Here is a 22,788-nt window from a genome sequence, read left to right on the forward strand (position 1 = left end):
TTATCATCAAAGTTTTCCATTTTCCAAGCTTTACCTCACAAGAAAATGGCTTGCCAAGTTGAATCCTTGTACAAGAAAAACTTCTTCGAACTTGCTCCAGCATTGCTTCCACTTTCTCAACCAATTTTTCGATTACTTGGTCGGCTTTTCCCATTTCTTTCTCCTTCTCCCTCTTTCTTTGTATTCTCGATCCCCCTCTTATTTTTCTTCTTTTCCATTTCTTTTTCTTTATTTTTCCCTCTTCCTCTCTAAGAGGGTGTTTGATGGTGAGCCCACCCAATGTTTGATGGTGGTAAAATATAAAACCGGTGGGTTTTACCCCTTATTTACTTCCCTCGTTTCACGCCCCATTTTAAAGGTTTATTCTTTAGCCTCCTCTCTCTCTTCAGTCACGCATAATTAATCATCACACACTCTCTCTCCTCTCATTTTCTCCTTTATTCCGTCGTTTGGTTTCTCTTCTTTGTCTGATCTCTTCGTTCTCCATTCGGCTGGAATGGGTTGTATGTCTCTTCATTTCTCCGATTAGAATATGTTGTATTTCTCCTCATCTCTTCGTTCTCTGCGTGTATTTTTTTTTTTTTTTTGTTTCTCTGTACGTCTCTTCGTTTCTTTGATTTTGATTGAGTTTTTGGCTTCTCTATCTCTATTCTCCGATTTCGAACGATTTTGTTGTAGATCTAGTGATATTTCGGTTTTTTTTATTTTATGGTAGATCTAGGTTTTTTTGTTCAGATCTACTTTTTTTTCTTTTTTTTTTCTTTTTTTTCTTTTTTTTCTTTTTTTTTTTTTTGGGCAATTACCTTATTCTACGCTGACGATTAGTGTTAAATCTGCCTTGATTTCCTCATACATTTTTTGTATTACTTTTTTATTCCGATTCCTGTTGTCCAAAGGAAAACCTTTATATTTTTTTTATCTATTTATGTGTTATTAGAACCATCTATGTTCTTCCTCATGTATGTTTGATATTCTTCCTTGAAGATCTTTGAAGTCCTTCCTTCGTTGTTTGATTTTCTGGTTTGGGACTATTTAATGTTCTATTTTGCGATTATAATTTCGGACTGTCCAAATCAAACCTTGATGATTTCTATGTTCCTATTATCTACTGTTCTACTTGCTTGAATGAGTTTTTTTTTAATCAATTTATATGTTATTAAATCCGTCTCTGTTCTTCCTCATGCATGTTTGATACTCTTCCTTGAAGATGTTTGATGTTCTTCCTTCGTTATTTAATTTTCTGCTTATGGACTATTGAATGTTCTATTTTGCGATTCCGATTTCAGACTGTCCAAAGCAAACCTTGATGATTTTTATCTTCTTACTGTCTATTGTTCCACTTGCTTGAATGAGTTCCTTTTTTTTATCAATTTATATGTTATTAAATCCGTCTTTGTTCTTCCACATGTTTGATTTTCTTCCTTGCAAACCTCTCTAATTTTTATAATCTTCTTCTTCCTCTTACAACTACTTTCTATTGTTCTGATTTGCTTCCTGACTGTTTTTCATACGCTTTTATCCATGTTTTCTCTTGCCGCTTCAATATTAAATCATGTGTCCTCCCTTGCCATTTTTTCTTTTGCTTTTCTATGTAAATTGGAGGCAAGTTAATTCCTGGTAGGGGATGTAGACTGTGTTATTAGAACTTAGGGGGGTCAATCCACCCAAGAACAAGTCTGCTTTCTTTTCTTTTTTTTTCTGGAGGTCGATGATGATTTCAAACTGTTTTTCCTTATCTTTTGAGTATGATTTATGTTTTAGTTTTATTTCCTTTCAACCTGTTTTCTAAGTGAATGTATTTTTTGCTTCATTCCATTAAATTTTTTTCAATATTCATACGAATTTAATTTTTGTACATTTTAAAATTGACTTCAACTTTGAAATTGTTGAAACTGTTTATTTAATTTGCTTGGAGTTAGATTTGTTCCAATCAAATGGCTTTTTGAAATCCTAAGGCCTTCATATTCACATGATATATTATATTGTATTTATGTCATTTTTTAGTTCAATCACCAAATTAATAGTGACCTGACCATAATTAATTTCTTTATTATATTGTATTTATGTCATTTTTTAGTTCAATCACCAAATTAATAGTGACCTGACCATAATTAATTTCTTTATTTTTTCTTGACTATCTTTAATATGGGTTTACTGTTTGAATTTACTGAGTTAGGTGCACTTAAGTTTACCTAACCTTCCTCACCAACTCTGTTTATTGTATGCTATACTTATATCCCAATCTGTGTTCATATTTTTTGAGATTTCTCCACAAACTCTTTTCTAAACTATGTTGGTAAGTCCCTCAACCTTCCTTTTTATTTCAACTTTCTCTTAAATCTATTTTTCATTCTAGTATGTGCTATTTGGCTATTGCAATATACTTTGTTTCCTTCTTCCACCTCTAACCTCAACCTATTCCATCAATATAAGCTATGCTTCCTTCTTTTCTTATAATCGAATTAAGATATGTCGTTAATATTTTCTTGTTTTTGTTACGCCGTCAACCGATTATTCTGCCCCCTAGTTGTGGACTGTTTTCACCATTGCTCAATCGGAACATAAAAAAAGGTATGATCTTCGTTACTGTCTATTCTTTCTTTTTTCTTGAATCGTATTAACATACATTATCACTATGATCTAACTGAACTTCTTTTTCTTCCGTGTAGGGTCCAAACTAATCGAACATATTTTTCGTAACTAGTATGAGGTTCATAAGTTTTAAATTCGGAATAATCTTTGTTACTGTCTATTCTTTCTTTCTTATACTTGTTGAGGACTATTTACTTCAAATTTATCATCATTATGTATTTTGGACTTGTATGTTAGACATTTTCCCATATTTTCTCTCTTGTGAAAATGTATGATTTTTTTCCCTTTGTTTCTTGAACAAGACTATGTCGAACTCAAAGTTATTAGAAAAATATTATATTGTATTGTTAAATTTTGGTTTGTATCAATTTACATCTTCTATCAAATGAATTCATTTCAATCACAAGTTTTATCACAATTTTATTCATTTGCATCTTTCATTGTCAAAAGTATATTAACTTATGAACACGGTATCAAACTTATAATTTTGATAATAAAATCCCAACATTTTCACAATCAAAAGAATTTGATTTAGAACTTTGTTAATTACTTCCATTACAATTTATAACTTTGTTAACTAATTATGATGTTTTCAAATATTTATCCAGCATTAATTCTAATTGTTCACTTTATTAATCTAAACATAATTATATGTTTTGAGTGATTTTTAAAATAAGTCTAAGAAGTATTAAATAATGCACTTATCAGAAGTCTTTTTTTTTTTTTTTACAAGTTTATAAGTTTAATAAGTTCCAAAATAAGTTTCCAAAAAAGTCTAATAAGTTTATAAGTTTCAAACTATATTTTTATAAAAGTTGTATTAATAATGAAGTAAGTTAAAAATGCACAACTGAAATAAGTTTATAAGTTTGAAAATATATTTTTATTTATAGTGCACTAAATGTTTCAATGTACAAATGTAATATTTGTTAATAGTGAAATAACTATACTTTTGTTATTAGTGAAATAGAAGTTTGAAATAAAAGTTTTATTAATAGTGAAGTAACTATACTTTAGAGACATTTTCAAAATAAGTAAAAATGTACAAACTGAAATAAGTTTATAAGTTTGAAAGTATACTTTTATTTATAGTGCAATAAACATTTGAAATAGTGAAATAACTATACTTTTATTTATATTGATTTTTTACTTATATACTTTTTAAGTTAAAAAAATGAAAAACTTCTTACAACGAAATTTGAAAATTAATTAGGCACATGAAAATCCAATTATGTCAAGTACTAAAATACTTAGTCACTATTACGTTAGAGACATTTATAATGTGTCAACTACTATACCTAGTGTGCCCTAGTTGCACACTTTAGTTTTTTATAGGTAGTAGTGGGTTGTATGAGGGGGCCCTTATACCATAACCTCTACATCCTAGCTCCCCAAAAAAGTCATTCACTTCAACGTTGATTACTAGTATTGATTACCCATGTCTTGAAATTATAGATAGATAGGAAAACACAAATTCTATGTCGTTTTCGTTGGTCGTATCCCAGGGATCTATCTATCCTGGCACGAATGTCGTGGACAAGTCAATGGGTACAAGGGGCATTATACAAGTCCTATGAAACATTCAATGCAGTAGAGCACACGTATAGGTCTTACAGTACAACACACATTGGACAAGTTAGTGATCAAGGTGTAGAACAATGTAGTACAATTATTGCAACTATAATAGGCTTCTTTTTGGGATGATCGTAATGTATACTTGACTTGGATAGTTGGATATGAGTGATGTACTATGTTGTCACAACTTGTCGTTTTGTAACTAAACCGAAGTTCATTGATTATAAGCGTAATCGTCTTTTCAGGATCTACATACTTCCCCCATTGCCCTAGTAAGATGGAGATTGTTCAGAAGTTGTTTAAAATTATGACAAGTATTATTGAGTCTCAAAGACAATTATTCTTTATTTTGGCAACGTTGCTTAACAATAATAGAAGGATAAAACAACAACCAGCGAACGTTAGATATTGCATTCGATAATTGACGTTCTTCTTCCTTATTTACGAGAGTGACTTGGCGTGTCATGAGAGTACTCGAATGGATAGAAGGACGTTCATGATTTTATGCAAAATGATTAGAACAACGGGATGTTTGGAGCCAGGTAGATGTGTTGGTATTGAAGAGATGGTGGCAATGTTCCTACATATTCTTGCGCATGATGTGAAGAATAGAGTTGTACAAACATATTTTTCGAGATCTGGCAAGATGGTTTTGAGATATTTCAATGCAGTTCTTAGAGCAGTAATACAGCTACATACAATGTTGTTGAAAACTGTCGAACCAATTACAAGTGCATGTATCGATGGACAATGAAAATGGTAAAAGGTAGAAAAAAGTTCTAGTACTATTCTATAAATGCATCTGAAATAAATTATGCTGACATCTTCTCGAATTTTCATGATTAAACAATTTGAACAGAATTGTTTGGGGGCATTGAACGGCACGTACATGAAAGTGAATGTCAATGTCGTAGATCGACCACAATATAGGACGAGGAAGGGGAAATTGCCACAAACGTTCTTGCGGTGTTTGATCAAAACGGAGAATTCATCTTCGTTATGCTAGGTTGGGAGGGCTCCTCCGCCGACTCTAGGATCCTAAGGGATGCAGTTGCGCGATCGCATGGATTGAAGGTTCCAAAGGGTATAAAAATCACTACATAAGCAACATTCATTTACTTCATTAAATAGACATGTATTACAATCCCAAAATGGTATAGGGTTCTACTATCTGTGCGATGCTGGCTACCCTAATGCTGAAGGATTTTTGGCTCCGTATAGAGGAGAGCACTACCATCTCTCAGACTGGCGTGGAGCGGGCAACGCACCAACAACACCAAAAGAATTTTCAACATGAAGCATTTGTCAACAAAAAATACTATTGAGCGAGCATTCGGACTTCTGAAGGGCCGATGGGCAATTCTTAGGGGCAAATCCTACTACCCGATACAAATCCAATGTCGAACGATAACTACATGTTGCCTGATTCACAACTTAATCACAAGGGAGAAGGGGATTAGTGCTTCACTTGATGATTCATTGTACGAGAATCATGCGTCTACTGTTACGGAGGGAGAGAATATTGAATTTATTGAGACCTCAAACGAATGGACCAAATTTAGAGATGATTTGGCTGCCGAAATATTTTCTCAATGGCAAAGATCGTGATTTTTTTTTTATGAAAGATATATCATCTATATGTTGAACAATATTCCTATGCTTCATTTATTTCATGTACATTTTTAATTCGACTATTTCAATCCATGGTTTTAGTGTTTTATTTTATAACATGTTGCACAAAGCTGTTTAATTTTCAGTAATGTCTTTACGATGTATGCATGGATGAATTAGAATGGCAGGCGATGGAAAACGATCAAAACATATGTGGACAAAAGTCGATGACGCTGGGTTGGTCAATGCCCTAACCTCTTTGGTAGAGTCTGGTTGGAAGTCTAACAATGGAACCTTTCGACCTAGATATCTACAACCTTGGAACGCATAATGGAAGAGAAGTTTCCAGGGTGTGGCCTAAACTAGAACACTATCGAATGTAAGATTAGAAGTCTGAAGAAACAATATTCGGGGTAACAGAGATGTTAAATCAATTAGGGTTCAGATGGAACGAGGAGTTTAAGTCCGTTCAGATGGAGAGGGAGATATTCGACTTCTGGGTTCGAGTAAGTTTTTTAAATTATTAAACAATGTATACTGAATCTGTTTTTGTATAATTTCTAATATCGCTCCCATATACGAATGCAGAGTCATCCTAACGCGAAGGGTTTGTGGAACAAGCCATTCCCCCATTATGATGAATTATCGAGTGTGTGTGGGAAGGATAGGGCAACCGGACACTATGGCGAGCCACCAGTGGTGATGGCATCAAATTTGTTTCGGGAAATGGAGGACGATATTCGGCTAGGGTCACAAGAATACCCTACCCCTGATAATGAACAAACCCAACTGCCTGAGGATGCAATAGAAGAAGACCAAAGAGATATGTCTATGAGGAGAGCAAGTATACCAAATATTTCCACCGACAGTCCGAACATATCAGCGAAGACATCAAGAGGGAGTGAGAGGAAACTACTCACCTTCCAGAATGAAATGATCGAGATCATGCAATCAACCGCTGATATTCAGTCAACGCACATGGGCATACTCGTTGCGTGGCAATCCGAGAAATATATGATGGAATTTGGGTGTCAGAAGGAGGTAGTTCAGGTCATATTTGGTATTGAAGGACCCACTGAGGATGATAGATGTGACCTAATTGATATCATTTGCACGGATATACAAAAACAGACCTCTTTTTAATTGTACCAGAAGACAAACGACTACAGTATTGTACATGCCTACTTGCTTAGAACCACTAGACTGACCACCTTTCAACCCCCCAAAAAAACATATCTTTTGTGAAATTTTTGTGATTTTTTTTTAAACGGCCACATGTTCGATCGGTTCATATTATTTTGTGATCTTCTGAAAAATGTTATTGTACTACATCACATTCTCACCATCATAATCAAATGAAAGGTAATTATCCTATGTAAAACTTCAATTCCAGATACACTATCCATATTATATAAAAATAAACTGTATGATGTGTGAAATAATAATGTTAAGTTAGCAAGATTCAATATATACACATATCATATATCAATTCATTAGTAATTGGGATAATTACCTTCAATATATATACATACATTCAATATACATGCATACAATATACAATATACCAATTAATTGAGCAACAATATGAAATGTATTTTGTTGGTATGTTTTACAGATTGAAGAGAATTAGAATTATTACAGTTTTTGAAAAGAATATATGGAAATTAATCTATTATGTTCTACAAATTGAGAAAAAATTGAAATTGTTCAGTTTATTTCATAAATGATTTGAGAAGATGCATGTATATTTGAAATCAATCAACAACAGCTAAGCATAAAACTAAAAAATAAAAAATGAAATAAAAAACAAACAGAACAAAAAATAGAACTAATCTCATTCACAAAAAACTGCATCAGATCCCCCAGCTCAATTCAACTCAACTCTACACTCAAACACAAACTTCCAAACTCAACTCAACTTAACTCAACTCTGCACTCAAACACAGACTTCCAAACTCAACTCAACTCAACTCTGCACATCAAACACAGACAATAATTACCAACTCAACTCAACTCTACAAACAATCACAGATAATTTAACTTCCCAGATAATTTAACTCTCTAGATAATAGTTACCAACTCAGCTCAACTCAACTCTCTACTTATCATGCACCAAACACCCCCTCAAATTGATTTCTAGACTTTTCCTTTCTTTTTTTTTATTTTCTTTATTTTGCTCCTTTTTGTGCGGCTTCTTTGAAGCCATACTATTTTTTTTTTTTTTAACCGCTACAAAGTAGGGATGTATATGATTTGGGTTGGGTTAGGTTGGGGGATTTTTTTGAACCAACTTGAGTGACCCAAATCAGGTCTCCAACCTTGCCCACCCAAGCCAACCTTCGGGTTATTTATTCTTTTTCTTTTCTTTTTTATTATATTTTTTATTAAATTAAAATACTTAAATTTGCATACAACACATACTAATAATTAAAATTTCATAAAACTCAAATGTAAAATATCAAAATCCAAGATATCTATTATAAACTTCATACATACATCATGAAAATATATATGAGTTACAATATATATATTTTTAGTACTATTAGAAATTCGGGTTGGGTTGGGTCAACCCAAAATTTTAGAAGTGTAACCCGAAACCAACCCAGCCCGAAAAAAATAAACAAAAAATTAATCTAACCCTGCCCAAAATTAAAAGTAACCAACCCAACTCTTACAATTTGGGTTAGATAGTCTGGGTTGTTTAGGTTGTCGAGTCATTTAAGCACCCCTACTACAAAGCTTATGGAGGATGCTTCTTTTTCTTCCTTTTTTTTCCTTCATGCCCAAACTCCTTTCTTTTTCTTCTCTTAAATTAAAGAATTTTTCTGATATCAACAAAGGTAATTTTATCCACACATATAATTCCAGTGTGTAATTTTTTTTTCTAAATAACCAATAAGGAGGTGTTTGGGGCAAGGACTATTCTAAGACTATAACAACCATCTTTTGCTATAGTAAACACTATTTCAAAACTCCAAATTAGTTACAATAATACTATTTTAAAACTCCTATTTGCTAAAGTATTTACTATTTTCTACAGTTTTTAGTATTTTACATTCATCATTTTTTTTATTCATTGCTACAATGTTTATTATTTCCTTCACAAACTAAAATAATTTACACCTCAAACACATACTACTATAACTCAAACTAAAATAACTTATACCCTAAACACAAACTATTATAACCCAACTATAGTAACTTGAGACTATAATAACCAACTCCTTGCCCCAAATGCCCCTTAAGTTTTTTTTTTTTTAAATGACACATTGCTTGAACCTTTAAAAGTGGGTCTCATATCTAGGCTTCAATTTTCCTTGATTTATATGCACATAAGCTGTGCAACCAAAAGTCTTTATGTGTGACAAGTCTGATTTATTACCTGTTCATAATTCTGTTTTGAAGTTAATCGAAGTGCACGGACTTCCATTTATAGTGTAAAAGGCTGCTACAACTGCTTCTGCCTAAAAGTTTTCTGAGATTCGTGCTTCAGAAATCATACAATGAACTTTCTCCATTAATGTTCGATTCATCCTTTCAGCTACTCATTCTGTTGAAGTGTATAAGATACAGATTTATGCCTTGTAATGCCATGATCAGAACAGAATTAAACAAATTTCCCAGAAATTCCAAACCATTATATGTTCTAAGTGTTTAACTCTATTTCTAGTTTGAACTTCTACTTTAGATTTCCATTCTTTAAACCTATCAAAAGTTTGGTCTTTAGATTTAAGCATAAAACCCATACTTTTTTAGAGTAATCATCAATTAAAGACAAGAAGTACCTGAATCCTCTCCAATAAGGTGTGCTGGTTGGTCCCCACAAGTCTGCATGTATGTATTTTAGAATGGTTGAAGTATTGTGTTTGTTGGGTTTTATGTCTTACAACTCGTGGCTTGTAAATGATGGAACGTATTCTGAAAATTCAATAAGGTGTTATTGAATAGATGTATTACTTCATAGAAATCCAATAAACTTGAAAGTCCCTTGACTACGTAGTTGTTACAAAGAGTTGTAAAGTGCTACAAATGAAGTGATCCTATTTCGTTCATGTTGGGACATGAGAAGTGGGGGTGTCCTTGTGCAAAAGGGTTTGTACAAGATCGAACCACGAAATTAGTCACTCTTACTTTATAATGCTATTTACCGTTTAAGACTGACTATTTCAAAGCGATGACCTAGGTAACTTGACATTAATCCTGAGCTAACTATGAACTCTTGTTTATTTGGAATTATCCTTAGATTTGCATAGGTGAGGGTTGGCTCAATAGCACCAGCTCAATAAACCTGCCATTTCAGGAGTAAGATCGGATAGATAGCTGGGAACATAGGGTGCAAGACGGAATTCACTCTTACCCATTTTTAGCGATAGTAGAGCGGTTATTCCCTTAAGTGCTGATTTTAGGTCTTGAACAAGGGGCCCCGCCCTCTCACTGGCCCGAGAGGGACTCGGTTTTGTTGATTGGATCACAAAACAATTGTTCATTAGGGGATCAGTGGGGACTTAAGGAACAAGAGGTAATTTCGGGGGTAAAACAGAGATTCGACCCAGCCGTTATTACGAATAACCTATGAAGAGTTGACTTACTAATCATGATTATATCGAGTGGACATAATATATCTATAGTGAGGGGAGTTCAACTATAGGTTTTAGTGGAGTGACCCATTAGTTAACGAATGGGGGTTAGATCAGTCTAATGAGTTTAGCCGATTAATCTCGGATCATTGGAGCCCATGATCAGTAGGTCCACGAGGTCCTCTACTAGCTTGGAAATTGATTAGCTCTAGATAGTGTGATAAGTTAATTTGAACCGTTCAAATTAGAATCAAACGGAATTGGAGAATATATATTTAAATATGATTTAAATATATGAAGATGAAATTGTGTAAAATTAATTTAATATTGATATTAAATTAATTAGAATTATTGAAATTGTTTAAATAATTATTTGTTAATTTTATTAGAAAATTAATTTATGAAATTAATTTGTAAAATTAATAAATTTTGATTTTAGAAATCAATTATGATTTTAAAATCAATATTAGATTTTGGAAATAGAAAAACACAAAAATGAAAAATTGGATTTTTCAACTTTATCTTCATGTTGCTCACAAAGAACCCATTATCTTCAACCTTCAATTACTCCAAGCATGAGCTGCATCCCATGCAGCTAATCTCTTTGCATGCAGCTAATCTCTTTGCATGATAGTCTACAATATATTGAAGAGATAGGAGTAAAGTTGAAGGGATTGCAACCGAAAGAATTTTTTTGAAAATTTGAGTCGAAGTAGGTGTTTTTCATTTGGGTTGCTGCAGTGAGCATTCTCCAAGTTCCCTTTGATTCCAGCTTATTTTAAGTCCCACAACTAAATCTAGAACACCAAAAGAATAGTAGGGAAGATTTTGTGGTGATCTGCACAAAGATTTGGAGGATTTAGCAGCTGGAAATCAAGATTTCAACTGTTCTTCAAAGATATGTCATGAAACTCATTAAATTCTGTTTGAGCATGTTTTCTTTTCTACCAAAATTAATCAATTAGAGTGCTTATCATCCTTGTCACTTCCGCTGCGTGCTGGTACCTATCCAACAGTGTTCACCTTTTGAGAACTTCAATCTCTTTGCATTCCCAAAAACACAATGCTCATAAAATTTCAATCTTTTTACTCCTTTTGTTTTGATTAAGCCTTGTTTCATGAGCTCAATCAATCCTCTTTAACTAATGTGTGAAAGTCTTTGATGCCAAAGGTCTATATCTTTTGATTTCTGTTTGAGTAAAGAATACATTGGAGGGCAAAGCAACATCTCTCAAAATATACAATCCACTGAGTTTTTTCCCAGTAAAAATAATTTTGTTTCCACGCTTGACTTGTAGGACTCCCTTCATACCATGAAAAGTGTAGCCAAGATCATACAGCATCCCCAAGGAAATTAAGTTTCTACTAAGCTTTGGAACATCTCTCACCTTCTCTATTATTTTTTAATTTCAGCACCACTAAGTCTATTCCGATAATTTCACAACCATGATCGTCACCTATAAACACAAAGCCACCTTCCCAAGCTTTATAGTTAATGAACCATTCCTTGGAAGATGTCATATGATAGGTACATCCTGAGTCAAAGATCCGATCCTTCCTTTCCTCTGTTTTTCGTTTAATGGCTTTATCCTCAGTAGTGACTAAAATTTTAGAGAACTTATGTTTATTCTCTTCAATAGAGGCTTCTCCTTTTCCATGTTCTTTAAGCTTCCTTTAATCTCTTTTCTTTCTCTTTGAGCATTATTGTCTTTCCATGTGGTCTTCTTTATGACCAATGAAACATTTCAGCACTATATTATTTTTCTAGTTTCTGGGGCCTTTTGAAGAATAGTTTTTCTTGAAAGGATATTTTCCTTTCATTAACAAGGATTCAGGATTTCCAACATTCTTAGATTCAGATTTGAGTTCAATTTCCTTGTAAAGCTGAAATGACAGAATCTACAGAAATTGAATCTCTTCCGTATTTAAATGCTGGTTTTACCTCTCAGTAACTCTCTAGCAAGGAGTTTATCAAAATTGTTGCTTCACTTTCCTCTCCTCCTAGCTTTTCTCCACAAAGATTATACTCTAAGGTTAGTTTCTTGAATTCGTCAAGGTTCTCATCAAGATTCTTGGACAAATTCATCTTGAATGTGAATAGCTTTTCTCTTTATCGATCACTTAACGCAACACATTATCAGAAATATTGAGGGTCAATACTCCATATGCTACTTTTTCCATGGTTTGTTTCTCTTTAGATGACAAAGTTGTTTTGGATCTTGAAGAGCGCTTGATTCCTTCTGAGAACCTAACATGGCTTGAATTCTTTTTTACCACAAACCAAAATCACCACTGCCATTCAACTTTTCAACTTCATATTTTACCATTGCCATTGTTTCTTAAACCTGACTTTGATACTAACTTTGTAAATAAACTGAAGTATTTTTGCCCAATGAATGTCAAACAAAAAGAACCTACATGTTGCACTAATATTATTCTCCCCTTCTCTCTTACTTTACCTTTTGCAGAATATTGAAGGTAAAGAAAACAACATACAACTCAGTTCACATCGTATTGAAGAAAGGAAGAAAATGAAGAACAATAAGAGAAAAGGAGAAGAAGAAGAAACAAGATTAAAGTGGTTCAGCAACTTGTGCCTACATCCACTATATAAAAGGTAGCCTCTCAACTTTATTCAATGAATCAAAGCAAATATTTTCAGATTACACATCAAATACAAGGGTTTCTCAAGAGCAAGCTATTTAGACGCCACTCTTTAGATAAGTCATCTAACTGACTCAACCATTTCAAAACTACTAATTTGTTTTGCCCTAAAGCTCATTGTTATATGTTTTTTTTAAATAATGGTTAATCATTTAATATATGCAATAATCCATTGAAGAAATATCCAAGGTTATTTTGTGTAACTTAAATATGTATGTGGTTGACATACAGCTGGATTGTGTTTAAGTAATAACTTAAATGATCTATAGTATATGGATAAGACTAGGTGCTTTATTTTGGTGACACTTCGGATATTACCCACTTTATAATTGTTACATAAGTTGTAAAGTGTTAAAAACGATTAGATCTTAATTGTTCATGTAGAAACATGTGAGTGAAGGTATCCTATACAAAGAGTTTGTATAAGATCAGATTGCAAAGTGATTAATCTCCCGTTATAACACCGTTGATTGAGGAGATTAACATTTCACAGAATGATCATAGGTGACTTGACCTTAATCCTAAGTGAGTTATGAACTCCTGTATATGAAGGCAAACCTTTGATCTGTATGGGTGAGAGCAGTCAAATTTGCCAACTCAATATGCCTATTATTTTAAGATTTGTCCGAGTAGAGAGCTGAGAACATAGCTACACAATATGGAATTCATTCCTTTTCGTCTTTGGGGTAAGTAGATAAACTGCTCTCTCAAGTGAGTAGATAAATTGCTCCCTCAAGTGCTAACTCCGAGTCTTAAACAATAGGGTCTCTCCCTCTCACTAACTCAAGAGGATTTTGTTTATGATAGGATCATAAATAGGTTGTTCGTTAGAGGGTCAGTGGGACTTAAGGAGTTAGATGTAATTACAGTAAGATGGTAATTTGACCCAGCTGTAATTATGAATGATTCGTGAAGGGTCGACTTACTGTTGATTAATTATATCCATGGATATATAAATATATCTACATGCGAAAATGTTAATATTTAATGGAGTAACATGCAAATGTCAAACTTAATTAATTAATCTCAAATCATTGGAGCTTCTGTAGGCCCATAAGTTTTCCTTACTAGCTCGTTGACGGTAAAAATAAGAATCAATTAATTTTAGATAATTTAAATTATTCAAATTAAATAAGGGAATTAATTGTATAAGATGCAATTAATATAAGGTATATAAATACATTATAATATTTTCTCAAAAAAAATATACATTATAATATAGAGTTAATTTTGAATAAGATTCAAAATTATATTTTATTATATGAAAGAGATACATATTTGAATGTGATTCAAATATTATTTATATGAATGAGATTCATATAAAACTATAAGTTAATATTAATATGAATATGATTCATATTAAAACTATAAGTTATATGAGAGAATAAGATATTTGAATAAGATTCAAGTATTAAATAATATGAATGGAATTCATATTATAACTATAGATTAAATTTAATATGAATGAAATTCATATTGAAAGAAACTATAGGTTAAATTTAATGTGAATGAAATTCAAATTAATACTATAATATACTAAAGGAAATACATTTGAATATGATTCAAATGTAACACTAATTAAATATATGATATTTAATTAATTTATATCAATTAATTAGATTTATTAATATTTATTAAATTAATTAAAATTTAATTTAATATTAAATTAAATATAAAAGTTAACTCTCCTGCAATTAGCAAGGGAGTTAACGTAAGATTAATGGGAGTTATATCCCCTCCCCTCTCACCTGTAATTTGTAGAAGGTTTGTTTTGTGAGATTCATGGAAGTAGAGAAAAAGTTTTTATGCAAAAAATGTCTTAAGCAATATCGCGCTCAACTCTTTCCCTTACCAAAATCAAGGAGCCCATACGTCCTTGATTCTTATTCCAGAGAATAGCAAGGTTTCTAAGTGATGGTGTCCTTATTCATAGTTGTTCATGAAATTACGGAGAATATGGTCTTTAAGGAGTTCATGTAGAGGAAAGCGCTAAAAAATGTCTTCAATGGTAAGTTTTCCCTTCTCCTGAAACCCATGCTTATATTAATGTATGTGTATCCTGTTCTGTATGTTTTCTCTATTTATTTTTCACGATTTCCAAAACGAATTTCGAAAGCACATGTGTTCACATGCTTCCGCTGAGGAATTCGATACTTTTAGTATTTTGACCACTCTTACAATTCTCCATCAGATGGGTTTCCTTTATTTGATCCTGGTTTATATCGTACTATTGGTGCAAGCTTGGTTTCTCCACTGTGACTCATCCATATATTATTCATGTTGTTCATGTGGTTAGTCAATTTGTCATTGCTCCTACCACAATTCATTGGACAGTCGTTCTTCCTATTCTCAGGTATGTTCGAGGCACTCAGCTTCAGAGTCTCTTGTTTTCTTCTACATCATCTTTAGAACTGTGTGCTTACTCTAATGTTGATTAGGTTGGTGATCCTACGAATTGCAAGTCAACCACTGGATTCTACATTTTTTTTTTTTTGGCAATTCTCTTATTTCGTGGAGGAGTAAGAAACAAAGTGTAATTTCTCGATCTTTTACAGAAGTCGAGTATCGTGCTATGGCCTTGACTACATATGAAATTGTTTGGCTACGTTCGTTACTAGCAGATATGGGTGTTTATCTCTGCCGTCCTACTTCATTATATTGTGATAGCTAGAGTATCATGCCGATAGCACGTAATTTAGTTTTTCATAAGAGAACCAAATATATTGAGATTGATTGTCATGGCACTCGTCATCATCTTCAACTTGGCATTATTTCATTACCATTTGTTTCCTCCTCTTTACAAATTGATGATATATTTACTAAGACACACTCCACTTTGCACTTCCGTTTTTTTACTGGAAACTCTCAATGCTTATCGTTGTAGCATCGTGAGTTTGCAGGGATGTTAACGTATAGTATTGTTTATTTATTTATTAAGGTGGATTTGTCTTTTACTTATTATTTCTTTTATTTGCCCTACCTATATAAACCTCATTAGTGTGTATGTCTTAGTTAACTTTTGATTAATAAGAAAACTCTATTTCTTCTTCTATTTTCATAGTGAGAAGAACGAGAGCGAGGAAGCCAAACGGTGAAACAATTTTGCTCTTCACCGGCGGTGATGATGCCAATAAAAAAAATAAATAAATAAATAAAAAGATGTAGTACGGTGGAGGTTAAATGAGAGAGTGGAGAAAAGGGAAAGAATAGAGGGATGCCACATCATTCAAAAATAATATTATAATAATTTTTGCTAAATCCGCTAGTTGACTAATCATATTTAACAATCACATCATTTTGCCGCAATCAACTAACAATTCAAAAAACGTCAGGGACCATTTAGAACTATTTCTCAAACCTTAGGGACTAAAGTATTAATTTTGAAACTTTAAAAACCGAATAGACATTAACTTCAAATTTCAGGGATCAAAAGTGCATTTTTACCAAAATAAACATAGTTTGAAGATAATTAACATTTACTCAATTTTTTAACATCAAATGGTCTCCTTTGTTGTACTAGTTGGAACCACATGCTTTGCACGTGTTTTATAAAGTTGAAAATAAAATGTATGTACAATCAAAATAAAAGTACCATATTCGAAAATTATTTATTTTATTTTATTTAAAACATCTTAACCGAAACAAATTTGAATTAATATGTTTTTTTTTTAACTTTTTTTAAGTTTTCAGATTAAATTTTTTATCTCCTTGTTTAAATTTCGATACCAAGAGAAGAACAAACTAAATAATATTTGTTTTTGTAATAATAAAAAAAGTTAATAATTTTTATTAGAAATAAAAACATAGTCTAATATATTTATAACTACTATTTAATCCTTTAAAAAAAACTATTCTTTTATTTTAAAAACCTATTCAATTTAAATCTCAGTCCCATACAAATTTAAGAAAAAAACACAATTCACATATGAAGAGAAAAAAGGAAAAGTTGAATAGGATAACATACCTTAACAAATTTTTTTTTAAAAAAAAAATTGTGATACCTAGCTACTTCTATCCTCAAATCAAAAATAAAAAATAAAAAGATATTAAAAAAAATAAAAAGTAAAGAACGTTGAAAAAGAATACATGAAGTAGAAAAAATTGTAAGTGATACTAGGAGTTGAAAAAAAAACTTAGAATGTTAAAGAATAAGGAAAAATACCAAAATGTGGCAATAATGATCGGAGAAATTAAAATTTAAAAAAAAAAAAAAAATTAGAGTTGAAATATTTTTACAAAAATAATTAGGAATAAAATTTGTTTTTTTTTCTTTATGATTCTACAAAGTAGGATAGAATGTGATTTTTAATGTGAATTATATAGATAGAGATTTACTTGAAAAATCAATTTTTTTATTGTGAATTTAGATAGATTTTTATTTTCAACATCTACTCATTTAACATGAACCTTATTCAATTTGTTATTGAGTCTAGTCTAAATCTGAAATCAAAATTCAATGTATACAATTAATCACATTTAATTTCACACTCAAAATGTATTCCTAAAAAGGGGAAAAAGAAGGGTGAGAGGAAGGTAAACATGAGTGGATGATTGAGATTTCTTTTAAATGACCGGACTCGTAAATATTTAATACTCAATTAGTTTTACCATATAAAAAGAAATAGATTACAGAAGGAGAAAAAAAAAAAAAAAAAACTAGGCCAATGGTGGAAATATAGTTGGAGTTAAGACCTCGGCATAATTGTGCAAAAAGAAAATAAAAAGTTATTAACAAAATAGAAAAAGAGGAAAAAAAGAAAATCCATAAAAAAAATTTGGAGGGTAAAGATGGAATCTATAGTAAAAATTTGATTTCATCTTAAAACAATCTTGAAAATAAATCAAAATTGAAAATATTTTCTTTATCATTAAAATATCATCTTAGTTCCTATATTTGATTGTTGTTCCATTTTAGTCACAATATTCCAAACGTTCAATTTTAATCTTTATACTTTTAATAAATCTTAAAAATAATCCTACAATGGAATAAAGATTCACAACTAATAAATATTAAATAAAAAAAAATAGATTGCCAAATAGGATAGAAAATTGCCAAGTCAGCAAATTGGATTAGAAAAAAGTGAATGGGTTTGAATTTATTGTACCATTTAATTTTCTATTAATTTTTTTCAATTTTTTGTTTCTCATCCTGTTTTATCTACCTTCGCATAAAATCTTGAGTGTAGGGTACCGAAGGAAATCAAAGGTAAAGAAGAAGAAAGATTACTCACTGTTCAATGCCACGTAAGTTTCATTGATCAAGATTATAGGGCCAGCAAGGAAGCTCCCCTTCTTACATCGCAATATATATATTATTAAAAGACTGAGTAAATCGGTTACAAAACAAAATTGATTTTAACAACCATACTAATATATGTTTGGAAGTGATAGTTGGAGTAGTGATTTTAAATTTTAGAAAAAGAGACTTATGTACACTTGATTTTGTAAAAGTGGTTTTTTAACAATCAAATTTAAGTATTTATTTTTTTATATATTTAAAATGATTTTGAATTATTATATTTGGTTCCAAAATGATTTTAAAATTACTAAACTATATTTTTATGTTTGGAAATTTATTTAACTAATTAATTATAACAAATATATTTTTATTAATTTTTTTCTTTGTTATAAAATATGTTTTTATATAAAAGTTGGCTGTTGATGGTCATTGGAAAAACACGTCAAAGACGGTGGTCAGAGATGGCCATCGATGGGGGGAAACGGTGGTCGAAGGTTGGCCATTAACAATCATCAAAAAACGGTCACAAAGTCTGCCGACGCGATCACCGAAAAACAGTGGTCGAACATTGGTCGGGGACAGTTGTCGAAAAGCGACCACGGAGGTTGCTTGGCAACAGTTGCTAAGAAAATGGTTGCCAAAAGTTGGTCGTCAGTAGTCGTGGGAAACATTCAACGAAAACGTGGTTGGAAAATGGCTCGTGGCGGTCGTTGGAAAACAGTCGTCGAAGGTTGGCTAGCGACCGTCAATGTAAAATGGTCACCAAAAGTTGGTCGACAGCAGTCACCAAGAAATAGTCATCAGAAGGTGGCCGAGGAAAATTATTGGAAAGCAATCGTCGAAGGTTGATCAGCAATGGTTGCTAGAAAAGCGATAGTCGAAAGTTGGTTGGTGGCTGTCTATCTACTTTCATTAGTTTATTTTTAAAAACTTTTAATAATTGAAGAGCGAATGAATTGGAGGTAGATTCTGCAAAAATCGAGCCCAAATTGATATCACCCTCTAACATTGCCCTACTCATTTACTACGCTCGTTCGTCCAAATGAAGAAGGAGGTTTCGACCAGTAACCTCATCCCAATTTAAAGTGATTTTTTATTTTTCAAAAGTCAATTTCATTTTCAAAGTGATTTTGACCATGACAAAAGTATTTTTAGTAACATTAAAGTCACTCCAAATATACCCTAAGTAAACTAAACTACTCGTGTCTTAACAGCTTCGATCAGAGGAATTTGGTTGATGCTTTGAACAAAAAATTGACAATTTCTATCGAAGAGCGAATGAATTGGAGGTAGATTCTGCAAAAACCGCGCTCAAATCGATATCACCCTCTAAAGTTTCCCTACTCATTTACTACGCTCATTCGTCCAAATGACCAATAACCTCATCCCAGTTTTTTAGCCTTTAACAGACCCATAAAAATAACCCAATCCAAATTTGTTTGACTATTCAATTTTCTATCCTATTTGGCACACATTTACCATTTTTCTATGCCAACTCAGCTTCTTGGAAATCTTAATTTAATTTTAGATGACCATTTTTAAGCTTTATTGAAAATATTGGGGCTAAAATTGTATATTTGAAAATATGGGAACCCAAATAGAACAACAATCAGAGTTAATAAATAGACACTTTAACAACAATCAGAAAATATGGGAACCCAAATAGAACAACAATCAACACTTTATTTGAAAATATGGGCACATGATGAAATTTTGGGTTAAATTAAAGACGGTGCTCAAGCCCAATATTTAGGTCTAAGCCTATACAAGGCCCATGAGAAACCTTAATAAATAGAGGCCCCACTTCTTCATTTGGGGAGGGGAGAAGAATTGGCAATAAAGTGTTGGAGCTCTAAAGCTCTCGAGACTTTTTGAAGTTATAATCAAAGCTCTCAAGATCTGATGACTAAAGCTCTAAAGATTTAAAGACTAAAGCTCCTAATTCATCAAGCTCCAAAGACCGAAGTCATCAGTGTCTGAAGAATTGAAAACCGAAGCCTTTAAAGCTCTCAAGCTCTAAAGATTGAAGCTTCTAAGTTCTTAAACTCTAAAGACCTTAAGATTGAGGCTCTCAAGTCCTAAAGAACTCAACACTGAAGTTCTCAAGATCTGAAGACCAAAGCTATGAAGATTTCAAGACTCTGAAGCTCTGATCGACTTCAATGTTACAACCTTTTGAAAATTGAAGACTTGGAAGAATAAAACTTCCTTGAATTCCATAAGAAGCTCTAATCAATCTCAAGTTTACATCTTTCTGCAGATTGGAAGAACCAGAGGCCGAAGCTCTGAAGCTCTGAAGATCTAAAGGTTGAAGCTCTAAAGATCTGAAAAATACAACTTCCTCAAAGTTTTGAAGACCATAAGATGAACTAAAGCTTTGAAGATTGAAACTCCAAATATTAACTTTTGATCTCTTGAAAATCTAAAGACTAAAGTTCAGAAGACTTCCACAAGATCAGAAAAAAGCTCTTAAATTCAGAAACAAGCCCAAATGTCGATCATCCTACAAGATCAACAAGTCCGAAAGCCGATCATCCCTTAAGATCATCAAGCCCGAAAGGTCGATCATCCTAGAAGATCATCAAGCCCGAAAGGTCGATCATCCTAGAAGATCACCAAGCCCATCCAAGAAGATCACCAAGCTCAAAGGCCGATCATCCAAGAACATCACTAAGCCAAAGGCGAATCATCACCAAGCCCAAAGGTCGATCATCCAACAACATCATCAAGGCCAAAGGTCGAAGATCACCAAACCTAAAGATCAACAAGTCATTCAAGAAATCAAAGCCTAAAGATCAACAAGTCCTTCCTTATTTAAAGGGAAAAAAAATCATTGCATGTTTTGATTACACCTTAATTTTAAACTTCAAATTAAACCATAGTATTTTTCTATATTTTATTTATTTTGAATTAAATGATTTGATTATTTTTTGATTTTAAACTTTAATTTAAACAAAAATATTATACTTTTTATTTTTGTATAAAAAATCGTCCAAAAAAGATGATTTAATGGTGCTTCTAATTTTCAATTTTTAATTAAATAAAAATATTATTATTATTATTTTATGTTTTATTTTATTTTATTGTAGATCTGTAATCATCATATTGATTTTAAAAGTTATTTCAAAAGTATACATAGATAAATTGATGTATATTTACAAAAGATTTGAAAAGAGAAAAAAAATACAAAAGCATGTAAATATAGTAAATTATTGTTCACTCACAATTCTTTGTTATTTGTCCATCTCTAAATTGCTTGGAGTTTTGAAGATTTTCTTGAACCTCAAAAGCAAAGTCTTCTCCACCTCTTTAATATACGAGCATCAATAGGTGAATCCATGTGTATAGAAAGAAAGAAGTAGGACATATGTTAAACCAAAAAGAAAGACAAATGTGACATCTCCTTCTAGACCTAAAAGAGAGGCGTCGGTTGCTCCCCAAGGTTACACAACACCCCTCAGACGTGCACTCATTAAAGAAAGATTGGAATAGAGTGAAAATTTTGCTCATAATTAAATCATTAAAATAAAGAGAAATAACGGAAAAACTCAAATTTCACTTCAACAATTTATTTTTACAAGAATCCAACAAAAAAGTTTTTCTAAATTGAATATAGAAAACGTTTCGGATATAAATTAAATACAAAACGTTTCATATCTAAATTATATAGAAAAGCGTTTTAAATCTAAATTAAATAAAGAAAAACATTTACAAATTTAAATTAAATATAAAAATACATTTAGAAATTTTGGGCTAATTTGATGAAAGTCATTCCAACAAATACTAATTGACTAGTAATTCCCAACACATATAACACTATAACTATTATCTAAAAGGGAAAAAAAAGAGAGAGAAATCAAATATTTCTTTCATAGCCTCTTTTAGTTAGTGCTAGTTGGAATATGTGGGTTGCACATGTTTCATAAGCTTGAAACTGAAATGTAAATATATAAGTTGAAACAAAATGTGATTTTTTTATTAAAAAAATCCAATATTAAAAATAAAATGTGATTTTTAAATCTATTTCTTTCTTTGTTAGAGATAAAAGCTGGTGAATAAGATTTCTTTTAATACTTATCTTAAGATAAATAGGGATTGTAAGAGTATTGAGAGACATGTATGACACATAAACTTATTATTTGAAATATAAATAAATTTCACAAAAAAGAACATAATATTAAATATAATAAATGAGAGGGGAATAACTGGGTAACCAAAATATACACTTCCTAAAGAAAACTCAATCTAATCTCCAAAATAAAGTAACCATTGAAACAAAGAGATGTTAGGTGCCTTCTTGCTTCATGCTGCCTACATGAGTCCCAAAAGATTGTATTCGTTAATCTCGGTTTGTTCTACATTGTGGTGCATCAAATTGTTTTTTTTTTTTTTCCTTTTTTTTTTTAATTTTATTTTATTTTTGTGGCTTCCTTTCTCAATATCATAGATCCAAAACCTCAATTTCAACCTAAAGAAATAGGAGAAAAAGAAGATAATATAAATAGAGAATGAGAGGAAAAAGAGGGATAA

The 22,788-nt window shown here is 31.7% G+C and overlaps 1 protein-coding gene across 2 annotated transcripts; it reads left to right on the forward strand.

The window, feature by feature from the left end:
* LOC120073288 (uncharacterized) lies at nt 1-6,995 on the forward strand. 2 transcript variants are annotated; one of them, XM_090311699.1, is made up of 6 exons: nt 1-2,571; nt 2,670-2,710; nt 4,413-4,933; nt 5,027-5,251; nt 5,328-6,284; nt 6,367-6,995. In XM_090311699.1, the coding sequence occupies exons 5-6, from the start codon at nt 6,201-6,203 to the stop codon at nt 6,919-6,921; spliced, it is 639 nt and encodes a 212-aa protein (XP_090167825.1). In that variant the 5' UTR covers nt 1-2,571; nt 2,670-2,710; nt 4,413-4,933; nt 5,027-5,251; nt 5,328-6,200; the 3' UTR covers nt 6,922-6,995. The 2 variants fall into 2 exon arrangements, with proteins under 2 accessions (XP_090167825.1, XP_090167831.1); XM_090311705.1 differs by having other exon boundaries at nt 4,413-4,926.
* Nucleotides 6,996-22,788: the final 15,793 nt, after the last annotated feature.

This window comes from Benincasa hispida, chromosome 1 (assembly GCF_027475165.1).
Source record: "Benincasa hispida cultivar pf3 chromosome 1, pf3_genome.v1.1, whole genome shotgun sequence".
Classification (NCBI taxonomy): domain Eukaryota; kingdom Viridiplantae; phylum Streptophyta; class Magnoliopsida; order Cucurbitales; family Cucurbitaceae; genus Benincasa; species Benincasa hispida.

Bases quoted from the DNA above. Each gene is read 5' to 3' on its own strand.
- LOC120073288 (XM_090311699.1), top strand. From the start codon at position 6,201: ATGTTAAATCAATTAGGGTTCAGATGGAACGAGGAGTTTAAGTCCGTT. The intron at 6,285-6,366 runs GTAAGTTTTTTA...ATACGAATGCAG, and splicing joins TATTCGACTTCTGGGTTCGA to AGTCATCCTAACGCGAAGGG.